This window comes from Amphiura filiformis, chromosome 14 (assembly GCF_039555335.1).
Source record: "Amphiura filiformis chromosome 14, Afil_fr2py, whole genome shotgun sequence".
Lineage (NCBI taxonomy): Eukaryota > Metazoa > Echinodermata > Ophiuroidea > Amphilepidida > Amphiuridae > Amphiura > Amphiura filiformis.
This window is the reverse complement of record NC_092641.1, coordinates 15,441,360-15,457,558: the sequence shown is the minus strand read 5'-3', so window position 1 is coordinate 15,457,558 and position 16,199 is coordinate 15,441,360. Positions and strand designations below refer to the sequence as shown.

Genomic DNA, 16,199 nt, shown 5'->3' with positions numbered 1-16,199 from the left:
CAATGGCGACTGGATAAATGTAGCTTTCATCAGAAGCACACTATATGCTTGTAGAGCGGGGTTTTACGGTATAGGCCTATAGTGTTCCCGGTGCTCTGCCATAGTTGGGTAGGATTTTACATCATACAAGAACTGCACAACATACTTTGCCCTAAAGCAATTCACATACCCACTCTCTCAAACCATAGACAGCTACTGTCTATGCTCAAACCATAGACAGTAGCGTCTATGCTCAAACAAAAATGTAATATCTGCTTTGCTAATTATCAGCAGATAGTATAGGCCTATTTGACATTGTAAGAGCAGTCTGATATAAACTACCTGCTTGGTAAAAAGACTGTATCAGCTATGCTATTTGCTTGCAGATACAACATTTTACTCCCAGAGAGCGGGCTCCTCAGCTTTGGTTTGGGTGGGGATTTGCGATTTTAAAAACTACCTGAATTTAAACTAAATTGACCAAAAAAACCAGACCTGAAATTATTTTTAAAAATTGAATTTTTTGCACATCCCATGAGATATAGAAGGAATCAATCAAGGATATGTGGGAGCTTCTTCTCTCTGTCAATCATTTGGACGGATAGCAGGGTTGCACACCCACATTAAAAAAAATGTTTTTGGTAAAAAAGAAGCTTACCTGACATAAATTATTTATGGAAATCTTAGTTCTCAAAACTGTGACTTTAATATATTTTCCAATGAAATTAACCTGCAAAATATTTTTAAATACCGTAAAACCCCGTCTACAAGTATATATAATGTTTTTTTTATAAAAGCTTAATTAATTCGAAGCAAGCGTTAATATACCAATACAATAGATCGGTCTTAAAATAATACTTGTTTGTATATGCTTGGATCCGTAATTTATTTGCTCAAACTCCACAATGGCGACTGGATAAATGTAGCTTTCATCAGAAGCACACTATATGCTTGTAGACGGGGTTTTACGGTATAGGCCTATAGTGTTCCCGGTGCTCTGCCATAGTTGGGTAGGATTTTACATCATACAAGAACTGCACAACATACTTTGCCCTAAAGCAATTCACATACCCACTCTCTCAAACCATAGACAGCTACTGTCTATGCTCAAACCATAGACAGTAGCGTCTATGCTCAAACAAAAATGTAATATCTGCTTTGCTAATTATCAGCAGATAGTATAGGCCTATTTGACATTGTAAGAGCAGTCTGATATAAACTACCTGCTTGGTAAAAAGACTGTATCAGCTATGCTATTTGCTTGCAGATACAACATTTTACTCCCAGAGAGCGGGCTCCTCAGCTTTGGTTTGGGTGGGGATTTGCGATTTTAAAAACTACCTGAATTTAAACTAAATTGACCAAAAAAACCAGACCTGAAATTATTTTTAAAAATTGAATTTTTTGCACATTTTGCTAAAAAATTGTAGCAAAATTTTGAAAAAAACACCCTTTCTTAAAACCAAATTTTCATGAAATTGAGGGTGATCAATAAATCAAAATGGAAAATGAAAATGCGCCCGAGTCTAAACTAAATGGCAGAAAATGCACCCCGAATCTGAAGCACATCCCCATTCCCTCATTTCCACTAAGAATTCCTCCCCCAGGATTTTACTTCAGGAGCAGAGTGGTTAATGAAACCAGTACTTCCCACATCTAATTGTATTATGTGTTATATCATATTTTTACATAATATATAATTATACTGCGATTTTCCTTGCAAGAGCGGGATAGATACCATGACATACACTTTATAACACACGATTATCTATTGGTATGTTCATTATTCCAAATCCCATCATTTAGCTCCCATTTCTCTAAAATAACATCACCTCAGGTGACAAAGTCCACATCTCATTGACTACCAATATGTTATCATAGCACTCATACCCGACGCTTTCAAGTCTGTATAATGACACACAGACGGTGATAATTCTTCATGTGTAAAGACCAGTGTTTAAGTCATTACATAGAATCACACCTCGGAGGTGCATTATACCAGCTCAAATTTTGCCCCTTATTTTTCCACCCTGTGGCTCTCGGAAATGAAAACATTGTTACTCACTCACTGGAGTGTACAGTTATCAAATTAGACTCATAAGTGTATGTTTTTCTTAGGGTTTCTACACCATTGGGCACTTTCTGCTTTGCACATGAAGGGTTTACCTTACTAAAATATTTAAAATATCCAAACTCTTCAATTATGATAAGACATGTAGCAAGATCCTCTAAACCAATACTGGGCATGTTTGTACTCATTTGAATGCATTTTGCTGGATAATTTCAAATATGATAATGAAAATAAACAATTCTAAAATTTTGTAAAAAAAATGATATTTTTGTATGAATTCTTGCCAGGGTTAAAAATTCACCACCACTGGGTAGTGAGTATCCCTGTTAGTGCTTTATTTATATAGATGGAAGAAAGAAAAAAATACATACATTTTGTAATGGAAGATATCAGAATTGGGCAAGTAACCACACTTTAGCGTCATACGGGTGTGCCCCGGGCATCAGCAGTTGGCCCCTCCGGCCATTCAAAACAAGTGGTTAGCCTATGTGTTCAGTTCATAAGGTCTATGTACTGGAATGTCACTAAGTCTTTCATGGGATGTTTGCTTACATAGAATGGAATATCAGTTTCCATTGACAGTTGAGTGAACTTGCTTTGATCAATTCATTCAGGTATTGTGTATAAAAACAAAGCAGGTATATATTATGGATTATATGAATGAGCACTGGTGTATTCAATATAGAGAGTTTTACTATAGAGCCCACTCCAGATAGCTGTATGTAGCATTATAATATATCCACTGTATTGGTTTGTCAGGGATGGCGACTAAAATAGTGCACCTCCAGGACTTGGTCAGAGGCTAGGCAAGGGGGGGTAAGCCACTGTCCCCCTCTTTTGCTCCATTGCTATGCCACTGCTTAAAGGTGCACATAAAAATAATAGATGTGAAAATAGGAGTATAAACTGACCTACTGATACCAGTTAGTGCTACTAATTCATGGCATATTGGATACCTAGGGGAAAGTAAGTCCATATTTGCCAGACTATCCTTGCCTTCAAGATGAAAGAAACCTACTCATGTTACCCTCTTGCCATGGTCTGACCTGCTGTCAAATCTTACCCAGGGAAAGATGATATTCCAATATTCCCTTTTAAGCAAATTATAATTGGCATATATGAACATTAATTGCTATCAATTTTGTAATGGAAGATATCAGAATTAGGCAAGTAACACACTTTAGTGTCACATGGGTGTGCCACAAGCATCGGCAGTTGGCCCCTCCTGCTTACCAAGGTTTGCTCATGTAGAGCAATAGAGCGTGTAATTGATACAACACATATAGCACAAACAACAAGCAACAAGCAAGTACACACAAAGAATAAATCAATGTATTGATCTATTGATGCGCAGAATATGTTACTTCTTACTCAAAAACAATACATCAAATTTGAGAAAGATGATCAACACAAAAATGTTTTCAAAACATTATAAATATATTCTGATTTTGGTCAGTGTTTTTATACTTAAATGTAGGGTTAAAATATTTTGTCAACATAATACTAGTATTCAAATGCTTTGCCACAAGTTTTAATGTTTTATACCCTTTGTATAACCCAACATTTGTGTAAAACTTTTTTGTGATTGCTGGGCCGGGTTGCTTGGGAGGCTGTTTAAAAGAAAGTTTAGAGCAACTTGATTTTGCATTTGTTGTAACCACCTTAAAACAGAACCAAGGAGAATAAGGAAGAAAGTAAAAGCCAGGAGTTATCTACATGTATATTGGACTAATATACCATAAGGATTGAGATCACCTCAAAACTTACTCTTAAAAGAGAAGCTTTTGAAAACAAATCATTGTCTTAAATAATTTATTACGTTAATGTTTGCTACCAGCTATTTGCCAAAACTCATTTAATTTAACAAGCAGAATTTTTACCCAAGTTGCATATATCCATGATTGGCATTACCGACACAATTAAACCTTTGCGGCACAAAACTTGGATGGTATAGGGAATTACAAATGAGCCATCGGCTATTGTTTTTACCTGTCAGACTATTAATTTCTAATTAGGTAAATCCAGGTTCATTTAATTGTTCTCTTTTATTCTTCAAGGAAACAGGGATGGTAGAGGGTTGCTTAGATTGGAGATTAACAACGCAACATCAACATGATCAAGGTTGATATCAGCTGGATTTTAATTTGAGTGTAATTTGAACTTGGGTAATTTCATTTAGTTAAACTATTAAAACTTGTATGAAATGGTAATAATAATTAATAATAATAAATGTCAATGTCACAATCTTTGAAAAACCGATGCAATGCTAAACACATATTACTCAGAAATGTGATAGGGTGTGGAATTTGGAAAGGTAAGAAAAAATATCAGAGGTTAGTTTGAATTACGGCATGGATCAAAATCAGAGGATGATTTAAGTATTTCCCATCATGCACTGTAAAAGTGTTATTACGAGAGCTATACAATCATTTTTGTTTTCATTTTGATAGGCTTGATCAAATTTCATTTTATTTAAAAGGAAAACATAAAAAATGTTTTCTTTTTGAGCTAAAAACAATGAATTTCTGATACACATATTTGCAGCAACAGGTGTTTGAGTAACCATGGTAACAGAGGATTGTCACCAGTTGTTGCATTCCTTATACTTTACCATAAGAAGGATGGATAAAGTTAGATGAGGACATGGTCCACAAGTATCAATTTTGAAATTTTAGCACTGTGAGAAATTATTTGTGACCTGGTCTGATCCACTCAGGCCATTACATTGGTCATTTTGATTTTAGGTATAGGCCCTATATAGATAACATAGCATTACATCATGAACAAGTATGCCAGCACAGACTATGATCTGTGATGCCACACAGAGACTCAGGTTTCAGATGCATCTCCCAGTAGATGAGCTCAAAGTGCAATGGAAAGGAAGATGCTACACATTATCTTTTCAGTGCTCTTTTATATATCTCTTAAGGCAGCTGTGTACTCTCAGACATGCATGTAGTAAAAGTGCAATAACTTTATAATTATTCGCGCAAGACATATAAAAGTATACATTTTTATAAAAGCAAGACATCAATAAATCTTAATATAAATACAGATTTGGGGTAAAAACAACAATTATGAAGAAAATCACAAAAAAGTGAGTTTTTGGCAATATTTTTTAGGTACATCATAACAAAAAAACACTCTTTCCAAAATATTTTATGTTGTTTTTAGCTCAATCTTAAGGCTCCATTCCAGAAACATTTTTTTTATTTTTTTGATATTGGCCTTAGTTTTTGAGATATTGACCATATAAGGCATCAAATTGAACTTTTTAAAATTCACAAACGCCTATTTGCACAAAATGATGCCTAAAATCGGAAATAGACCAAAATATAAAAAAATGAGAAAACCGTTTCTTGAGTCGATCATGCTTTTTACGATGATCATATTTGCTTACCTATAGATGCTGTATTTATTGAGTTATCGTGTACCTAAATCGTCATTTTACCGAGAAAATGAACATTGAAATAATGGCCGTTGAAGTTTAAAGTGGTCACATTTTGCCCTTTCATCGAATCTCACAGGAGAATGCGGCAGTTGTCTTTTTTCTACCTTATATTACGTGAACATCGGGTAAATCCACAGCCCGTTGAGAAGTTTGAGCGAAATCCATTCATAACTTGATATTCAAATCGAGGGAAAGAACTTGAAAAACCCACATTTTATCAGCTAAAACGGAGCCATTTGACCACTTGAAATTAGTGTTTCCAAAGGATGCGCCACGCATGCAGATCGCGTCGCGTATGCGTAGCGTATCTGTGCGTTAACAAATTGCGCGATACGCAGCGCGATGCGTTGTTGCGCGCGTGTACCCTGCTGATACAACAAAGATTTTCTCTCTTTTAAAATTGCAAACACGAATGAAATAGTGAAATAAAATCCATAAAATAAGCGCAGTTGGAGTTTATAAATCTGGATTTTCTTTCCTTGTATTTATAAAAAACATAACAAAGTAACAAATATCAAAAAAGCTCAATTTTGCGAAAGAAACAACGTCTTGAGTACACAGCCGCGTTAAAAGGGCATTTCGTGATCCACAGCCTCATCTACCCACTTTTCTCAAAACAAGTTGGGGATATTTATACCACTGGAAACCTCTGGCTATCTTGGGTTGGGTTTTTTTCAATCACTTTTTTAGAAGAAACCTTAAATTTGGACAGTATCAAGGACATTTTTTATTTGTTATTCACTCATTTTATTTATTAAATGCATATTTGATTAAAAACAAGAAGTATTTCCATTTAAATTTTCTCTAAAAATCCACAATTTTTTACCATATAATGCATGCATTTGTCAATACTACCCTTTTCAAAATGTATATAGGAAAAATGGAGGAACAGCCCATGAAAAAAAAAGGGATCGACTGTCTTGGAAGGGCAACCAAACAATTTATTTTTTGGCTTTAGTGTAGATTAATGTCTACCCATCATGCATTATTCCAGACCCATTTTCACCAATGTATTATGGGAATGGTTATTTTCTGTCATGGGTTTCACTCAACAGGACCCCTGATACAATAACATCCGCTACAAGCAAAATATTGGTTTCTCTCACACAATTGCAATGTCCAGGAAACAAAGTTCACTGAAAAAGCCTTTTGAGACTGGCCGGTTCAATAGAACATATTGTATCATTTTATTGTAATCCAAGGTCTGCACAAAAAGTAACTCAGCTGTTATAAATACGCCTATAGATTCAGAACTAATAATTGTTTTCACAATTATTTCAACATGAAAAGAAGGATGAGTTATTTACGCACATTTTGATACCCCATTTGTCCAATTTTGTTCAATATTGACAATACAGCAGTGTTTTGAAAGAAAAATACCCCAATTTAAAAGTTGCAGTTATTTGTATTGATTTGAAGTAAGCGCGAAGGTAATGGTGGGCTTTACGTGTTTACAGTGCTGGCATTATAACCATTGATCGCTGTAAACTGCAACTTTTAAATTTGGGTATTTTTCTGTAAAAGCACTACTGTGTTGTTAATATTGAATGACATTTGACGAATGGGGTATCAAAATGCGCGTAAATAAATCATCCTTCTCGCTATGTTGAAATATTGTGAAAACAATTATTAGTTCTGAATCTATAGGCGTATTTATAACAGCTGAGTTACTTTTTGTGCAGACTTTATTTGATATCCACACCCCCTGCGTAATAATTTGTCAACTGGAACTCAAATAATATCAATAGTGCAGAGGTAATTCTTAAATCAATTGATATGATCAATATCAAAATTTATTTGAAATTGATAATTTTATTCAGGTGTTACTATATCGGTCATCCATTCACAGTGTTGCATAAAGTTGGTCACCGGTTTCCCAGAAGGGGGTATGTTTTAATTTAGCTGCTCGGGCCAGGGATAAGGTGAAAAAAATAATATTTGTTTATATTAATTATATTGTCACATTTCAATCATTTGCTGAATATAGTAATTGTAAAAATATCTTTTTTTAACACGACATGTACCCATGAAAATAACTTGCACATACATGTAGGCTTATCAACAACAAAATCCAATGTAATTGTATTAATGAACTTCCAATAAAAAGTAATATTTAAAAATATTACTTTTTATTAACCTTAACCATGTGAAAGCTACACAAACCTGTGTGTCCCACCCCACCAGAGTATGGTGGGGACAGGATAAGATTTTCAATTGATTTTTTTGTTTTTAGTTAGGCATTAATAACATTTGACCAAAGGAATTCATTTTTCTTAATGTTTTAATAGTATATATAGCTTATCTAACATATTTGAATACCAATTACTAGAAAACAATAATGGAAGTAATATAAAGGAAAAACTGATATGACTGATAACAACTCTAGCAAACACAAACAAATTTGTAAAAAAAAATGTTATAAATGTGTTTTGGTAATAGTCCAAACATTTTAATGACATTTAAGTGACAAGTTATATAAAAGTCTTTTTTTTTATTATTCCTTGTACTTGACGGGGGAAAAAGACACATTACAAAGATATAAGCCACGAAAAAAACTCCTGTGAAAAGCATGAAAATGCCCGAGATATCAAAATGTTTTATACCCATTATATAACCTGACATTTAAGCATTGTCTATAAAACATTTTGTGTTTGCTGGAAATGCCATAGCTACAAAAGCAATGAAATATATCTACATAATTTGAACCATAAGGTATTCAAAAAACTCAAAACATAATTTCTTTTAATTGTTTACATTTTTCTGCATTTTCTACAGCAACAACATATTTTTCTTCAACTGCAACAATTTGATCAAAATGAATAGATTTTGATGTAATGTATGTGTACTCAATTTACAAAGGTCTATGACCGAAAATTTGTGTTTAATTTTGCTACGCAAATAAATCTATACAAATGTGGTTTGACACCAAATATTTCTGCTCTTGGACTCTTTTACTTGTACTCAATTTAGATTTCTTTAGCTAGAAACCTTGTTAAGTGCGCCAATGTGAACTTAAGACTTGACTAAAATAAGTACCTTCTACATCTAACTTGATAATTACAACTTAATAATAATATGCTAAAGGAGTATTTCGTGATCCTAGCATCCTCTTTTTATGACAATTTTCAGTACATATCCACGAAAAAAGCATATTCCCAAAATATCAGTTGATTCCGATTTTGCGTTTGCGAGTTATGCATAATTATGTGTATTACACTGCTCTATAGACAATACGTTGTAATTCAAATTTCGCGATATCTTTGCTAAACGAATTAATCGGCAAGAAATATTTTGTACATAAACATTATGTAGCCAGAGTATTCCAGTGATATAAAAATCCCAACTTTTTTGAGAAAAGAGGGGGGATGAGGCTGTGGATCACGAAATGCCCTTTTAAGATTTACACAGGTTTAGCAAAAAAATACAAAAACAGTGAATATAGATTAAGCACTATTCTTGTTATCAATTTGTAAATTGCACCATCTTACAGCTCTCAAATGTCTAAATACAAACTATCCAAACTCTAAACCTGTTTAGTTTTAATGTTAGTTTCAACATAAAAAGTCAAAGTTTTTGCGATATTTCTTTTAAAAATATCAAGAGCTATATGTAGAACCACTGATCCAATACTAGGCTTGTTTGTACTCATGTTGAATCATTTTTCATGTTGATTCCAAATATGGTTATGAAAATGTACAATTCTGAAATTTTTGAATTTTTAAAATATTTTTAAAACTTGTCATCTGCAGTTGATACCTGCATGGAGATCGAGGGTTAGACATGTTTACAAAACAGTTACAAGAACTTGTTCACTAGCTATTCTATTCCATTCTATTCTATTCTATTCTATTCTATTCTATTCTATTCTATTCTATTCTATTCTATTCTATTCAAATTTACACTCTTTTCAGATATCTTTGTGAATTTTCCTGCAATTATTTCTTTATTTTCCCGGAATTTGAAATGGGTCATATAATGACACAGCATTGTTTTGATTGGCATTACCATAGGCCCCGTCATAGTAATCAAAGTCGTCATCGTCATCCTCGCCATATTCCCCATTTCTAAGCGCATACCAGAGTCGTTGCAGACCAGTTTGAGCATCACCTGTATCACCTTCTAAATGTTGCTCATCTTCAAGTTTAGCTGGTCCTGTTCCTGCAGCTGCTCCTGCTCCAGCTCCTCCTGCTGGGGCTACTGCTGGTGGTGCAGGTTGTGGGTGTCCTGAAAATGTTCCTCTAAACTTAGGGTTCCAACCTGGTCTGGTACCCATACCACCATAGTAGGAGTATTCATCGTGGGGCCAGCTTTGATACACGGTACGAAACCAATGTCTCTGAATCGGACGGAAGTTATCAGTCAGTCGCCGGTGCAATTCTGGACCAGCTCCAGGGCCATATGGGGGTGTTTCGAATTTGGACAGTTGACGAAACTTTGCAATTTGAGCACGGGATATGGGTACTTCATTGTCAAATACAGTCCAGATTACAGTCTCATAGCAACCAGGAGTTGTTAGCGATCCATCGTAACGATAGAACCTTGAGAGATCATTTGGCATAAGTGTGTTCAGTGGAAAAGTGGTGGTGAAAATGTGCGGATTGTTTGCATATTTTACCGCTTGCAAGTTATTAATGATGGGGTCCCAGGCCGCATTATGCCGACTCAACGTAAACCAAAATCCAAGCATAAGTATTCCGTTTGGTTTTGAAATGGCCTCACCAATATTGCGAAACTTTGTGTTATAAAGTACGAAATGCAGCTCTCCTGGAAAGGCATTACCATTTTTGGTATGCTCAGATCCTTTCGAGTTATCACTACCCCAGTGCAGATGTAACTCAACCGCTTTATACTTATTTGGTAAACCTCCACCGCTCATGAAATAGTTACCTGCTAATGTCACAGATAAAGTACTGCCAGTGTTCTCCATTCTCACCGGCCGAATAGGACCCCCTGCTCGATTGGCATCAAAGCCTTGAAGAATGAAAGGTGCGAAGTCTTTCTGACCTGTTTCAAAAGTGTTAATGTTGATTGGTGATTGCTTTTTACCAAGACATGCTGATGCACCGGGTATCTTACCCCAGTTGGATGGTCCTGTAGGGCGCTGTAACTCAAGCAACCCCTTCAGCTTGGCTTGAAAAGAATACGATGAAAAGATACACGCCAAACACCCCCATGGTGTTGTTCGAGTTAAATCGACAGATTCTTGAAATTCTTGAAGTCCTTCAAACCAAGAACTTTCTCTCTTTGTCTGTATGGAAGAGACACCAACTCTGAAGGTCTGAACTTAGTGGTTTCTAATGACCAAATGATCAGAGGAAACAGGATCAGTTGAAACTTTTTTTTCATTGATTGATTGATTGGTTCGCTCCACCCATCTAGAGACATTGGTTGTCTTATTGATTCACAAGTTATGCAAGACTGACCGTTTTGTCACAATTTGATGTGACTAGAAAGGCAAAACCACAAGTTTTGATTTTTTTCTTAAGTCATAACCTATAAGTGTTGTCAATTATCCTTAGTCTATATATATCATTGGGGGCTGGTATTGATAACATTGACTATGTTGTCAGAGTTGCCAACCATGCAATTTGTCAGCCCAATTAGGTGCTTTTAAAGATTTGGTGCTTTTAAAGATTTGCCCTGTAACTTTTGCCCATTTCTGGTATTAGAGAAACCAGTTGACCTTTTCAGTAAATGCCATAAGCCTTCGTGGGTACAGAGATGTTGTCATTTGACATCACGCAGATGCGCACATTGTTTAGTGAACATCGCTACTGCGCATTTCAAAGCTGTGAAGTGCGCAGTAATAATGCACACCGACATCGCCTGGCTAATAATTATTTGGTGCAGCAGAGATACTAAAATGAATACACGGGATCGAGCAGAGATACTAAAATAAATACCCGGGATCGATACACGTGAATTGCTATGCACAATTTTGATATCAGACGAAAATCTTCGGATACCAAGGTAGAAAATGATGAATATGTCCCATAAATGATTTCGTCTCAAGAAACCAGATCTGGTCTCATACACTTGAAAATATGTGTTGAACAGATATGATAGTCGTTAGCTTGCGTCTTGAGAAAAAGCTGTGCGTCTTGAACTCAAAATCTGACCAACGCGCAGGCTATAGCTGCACTCATTACTCCAGTGGAGGCAGTATGACCATTGACCGCAATGTCGTATACAAGCTTACTCACACAGCGAGAAATCAATTACCCCGGCTATTGTCAGTAGCCTTAGTCAGGTCACTTGGCTAATAAATGCGCGTCTCATAAGGTCGGAATAAAATGGCCATGCGTGGCTGTGGATTCAACCTACCATGGCGATTTCTACCATGAAGATATCGGGGCGATGACACTGTGTAATGTGTGCATCAGCAAGATGACATCAGAGGCCCACCTGCAAAGGCTTATGGGATTTAACGAAAAGGTCAGTTGTTATGAAATCTATTGAGCAATTTTCAACATTGGCTCCTGGAACTTCCGGTAGTTTCCTATCCCATAGACACTGATGGTTGATAGAAACATTGGGTGACATTTTGATTAGTTGACCCACAAATTTGGGATGAGATTTTTGGCAACCCTGGCTGTATGTTGTTTGTCTCTTTAAGAAACAGGTGACTTAAAGCAGTCTATTTTGTGATCTTCAATAATAATTATATATTTATGTTGTTTGCTTAATGGTAGATGAGGTTATTGACATTATTGGTAGGTTGGCAGGGGGTCAATGACATTGTTTTGGGTGTGTGGAAAGGTTGGCAGGGGGTCCCTGATATTGTTTGATGGTCTTGATTGTAAGACACTAAAGACAGGGAACAAGACAAACTTCTAAGCACTGTTTTTCATTTGTCAAAACCAATTTGAAGAAAACTTTTTTTTCTTGCCGACAGTTTCACCAGTGACCCAATGACTAGCAAGACAAACCTCGCTACCGGAAGTGACATAACATCCCGCTAGTCATCAGCTGTTGGGTCATCACAACCAGTGGTGGCGCAGGGATTTTTTTGGGAGGGGGGGGGCAAAATCAACAAAATTGCTGCAAAAAGTGGAAAGAGTTCTGTATGGGGGGCATTTTCCCACACGCCTCCCCCCACCAGCGCCTCCACTGATCACAACAATAACAACAAGCTTTTAATCAAAGTTTATCAAAGTTTAATAAAGTCAGTGGGACACTTGATGAAACTGTTGGCAAGAATAATGCTAGTCAAGGTGACCGCTATATATGCATTTTAACACTATCATATCCATAATAAAAATTCCTTTAAAAAAGGAATGTGGCGCCCAATGTGAACTTGGACGTGATATAGTGAATTCCATGGTGTGTAGATTTGGTATTATAATGATTTTTCTAGGGAAGAGTAGAAGATGATCAAATGCAAGAGAAATGTGTTTGATTGGGGAAGGTGTTCTGACAATCCAAATATAAACTTAGTCCACCTCAAATGACCTGTAACAATTTGTGATTGACATTACTTAATTCACCTCGGATGACTTTGATCTGACATTCAACATTTTCGCACTTACACCAATCATATCCATAACAATTTAACTCTTACAACTTCCTGTCAACTCTCTAATTTAAACTCTAAATTTCTGTATGTTTGCCTTTTCTGTCTTATACCATTTAGTACACTACAGTTTGTTACAATTATTAAGATTATAAGCAAACATTGCTGGGTAGATAACAGGATTTAATTATTTACTTAATCCAATCATGGGGGTAGTAGCTAGTCAATTTTGGTCTTCAGTGTTTTAAAATACAACAATGTAGAACATGTATAATTAATATGCCGTGTTGTTTGCATACAGTTTGCCGCCCAATTGTGCCACCATATTGCAACTTTGGCAATAACCGCTATATAGATTCTATGGTATAATTAGCAAACAAAAGCCATCAGTTTAAGCGGCCTCGTTAATTGATTTTTGTGGACCACAAGAGTCTCATCCCAATGGCACAGTCCAATAACCTCAATTACATAATCATAGTGCAAAATTTGACCTCACGTTGCAGAGTATGAGTTTGTGTATCCAAATTTTCAAAGGATGAATGTACAAATGTATTAGGGTTTAAGAACTGTTCCCATGATAGATGAGCATGTTGTGGATCCTAGTGTATGGTCAAATGTCACCGTCTATCGGGTTCTAAGGCACACGGTAAACTGGTTGAACGCATACAAAGGTCAGGATTTATTTGGTGTTTTTATAAATCCTAATTTTGTATTTTAAACAAAGAATATATGCTCACCATTTTATCCCGTGCATATCAGAAAACAATAATAAAATAAAATCCAAGCAAATTGTGGTTTTATTTCTGAGCTGAGCATAATTTTAGCAAAACAATTGCGAAGTCAATCTAGCAAGAGTGAAATTAGAAGCTTTTCACAAAGTCCATGCCTATATTGTGGCATGCCTCCGTAGAGGGCGCCACAAAAACATCTCAAAAAAAGTAATAAATTCTGCTTCCAACGCATTTTACAGATTTGTAATACAATAGCCCATTTCTGAATAATGGCCAATATTTAAGGCCACTCACAGTCAATTTTGAGTTTCCCATCACATAATTTCTGAAAACAAGTGAGGTAACTTTTTCATTATTCATTATTTTTCTGCCTTTCATTATATGACCAACATGCATGTAAAATGTGTTGTTATTTTCCGCTCACTCACTTGAAGATGGATGTTTAGCCCTAATGAGATTTCAAAAGTATATTAAAAAGAGTCTGCAAAGTTGACAGCAAAAATTATGTATGTTTTGATTTTGATTTTTCCACAAAAAATAAATGGATATTTATCATTTTTTTGCAAATATAACCAGTTTTTATCGCTATTTTTTGGAAAATCACAATAATGAATTCAAGTGAGGGTCAGAAAATGAAGTGAGAGCGGGTGACGGGAAACTCAAAATCAACTTTAATTGGCCTAAAGGAGGGTAATTACTTTTTTTGAGATGTTTACAATGTGCTGTATGACTGTTTAAAGAAAGAAATCACAAATACAGACCATATCTTGAGTTGTGATGTCTTTTATTTTCAAGTTGTTCTTTCAAATATGTGTTTTATGAAGCAAGTAGCTAACATTTGGATTTTATTTTGCAGCTTTTTGTTGGAAAAAAATGGAAATAAAAAAAATCTTGACTTTAAAATAACCCACTGTGAAAATAACCTACCATATTTCGTCAAATAAACACCCCCGGGGGCGTTACATTTTTCAAACGAGGGGGCGTTTATTCAAGGTAAATTTTAGAACGATAATTCCGTTAAAATCATTAGGTAAACTTAAAACTCACACTAAAATGACAAACTATGAACTTCTGGTTCACTTCCGGGTTTCCAATCCAGATTTTCGCCAGAAAGTGACGCTATTATCGACCATGTGAGCAACTTGGTAAGCTTACTACACAAGATAGCATGGAAATATCTGCATTTTTGAAACATCTTGGTTGAAAAAAAATGATGGGGGGAGCATTTATTTGAGGGGCGACCATTTGACTGAAATACTGTAATGTGCATGGATTTTACTAACACACATGGGAGCTTTGAGATAATGGATTTTTTATAGCCTAATAATTGTATTGTTTAAACATTTTAACAAACTGACATGAAAAACATCATGTCACATCTTGGGGGCAGAGAAGACATCTTACCCATCCCAGAATCCTTTGCAACATGATACGTTGCCCCATTTCATCAAATCACATTCCCATTATTTTGTAAACTAAAACACAAAACCGGTATATGCATTGTATGATGCAATTTTTTCATGTGTGGCCCCCAAAATTTTATTTACCCCCCACCAAGAAAGCTGGCTACACCCCTGAATCCCCCCTAAAATAAGTACCATCTACAGTGTACATTTACATTGACACTTGATAAATACAACAACTTAATATGCTTAAGATTTACATAAGTTTTGCATAAAATGCAAGAACAGTGAATATAGGGTAGATTTTTTAAAATCTAAAAAGCACTATTCTTGTCATTCTTGCGTTTCACAATAAGGCGCCGCCAGCGGTTTGCGATGTAATCGTGATGTATCATGGGAAAAGGTCGACATCCAAGTCCATAATCTGAATATTACCATGCTATTACATAGGAACACGTGACAATATATTTTAGTTTGTCAATATAACGGTGTTACACGCGAATCGATACTCAATAATACTTAATAATGTGATTTGAAATGTGCACAATTAATTTTTTCTCTATCGATTTGCGTGTAATACCGTTTAATATTGACAAACTAAAAAATATTGTCACATGTTCTTATGTAATAGCATGGTAATATTTGTATTGCGCAGACTTGTCATCTGCTGCCTATCTCTGCCTGGAGAGAGTTAAACATGTTTACAAAACAATTACAAGAAAATGGCAGACACTGTTTTTACAGTGCCGGTATGATTCTATTCAATAGCTAATAATATAATTGTAGTGAAATACATATGTGACTCCTCGCCACAACTGAGCCCTGATGTCGCCAGTGCCACTATTGAGATATGCTCCATCGAACTTAACAATAAACAAGGAAAGAAAGGATTTATTGACTGTTTTATTGATTTTTCACTACTTAAATGTCAAGTACTATAGACATGATATACATCATTTTAAAGCTAATTTCAAGCAGAATATTTTGGTTGAATATCTCAAAAATGATGATTGGCGACATCCGGGCTCAGTTGTGGCGAGGAGTCACATAT

General features: G+C 35.5%; 1 protein-coding gene across 1 annotated transcript; it reads right to left on the bottom strand.

Annotated features, from left to right (window-relative positions):
• Positions 1 to 9,086: 9,086 nt before the first annotated feature.
• On the bottom strand, positions 9,087 to 11,314 carry LOC140169768 (carbonic anhydrase-like). The gene has a single exon (XM_072193073.1). It carries the CDS (start codon positions 10,426 to 10,428, stop codon positions 9,445 to 9,447), a length of 984 nt encoding a protein of 327 aa, XP_072049174.1. The 5' UTR covers positions 10,429 to 11,314; the 3' UTR covers positions 9,087 to 9,444.
• Between the last annotated feature and the right edge of the window lie 4,885 nt (positions 11,315 to 16,199).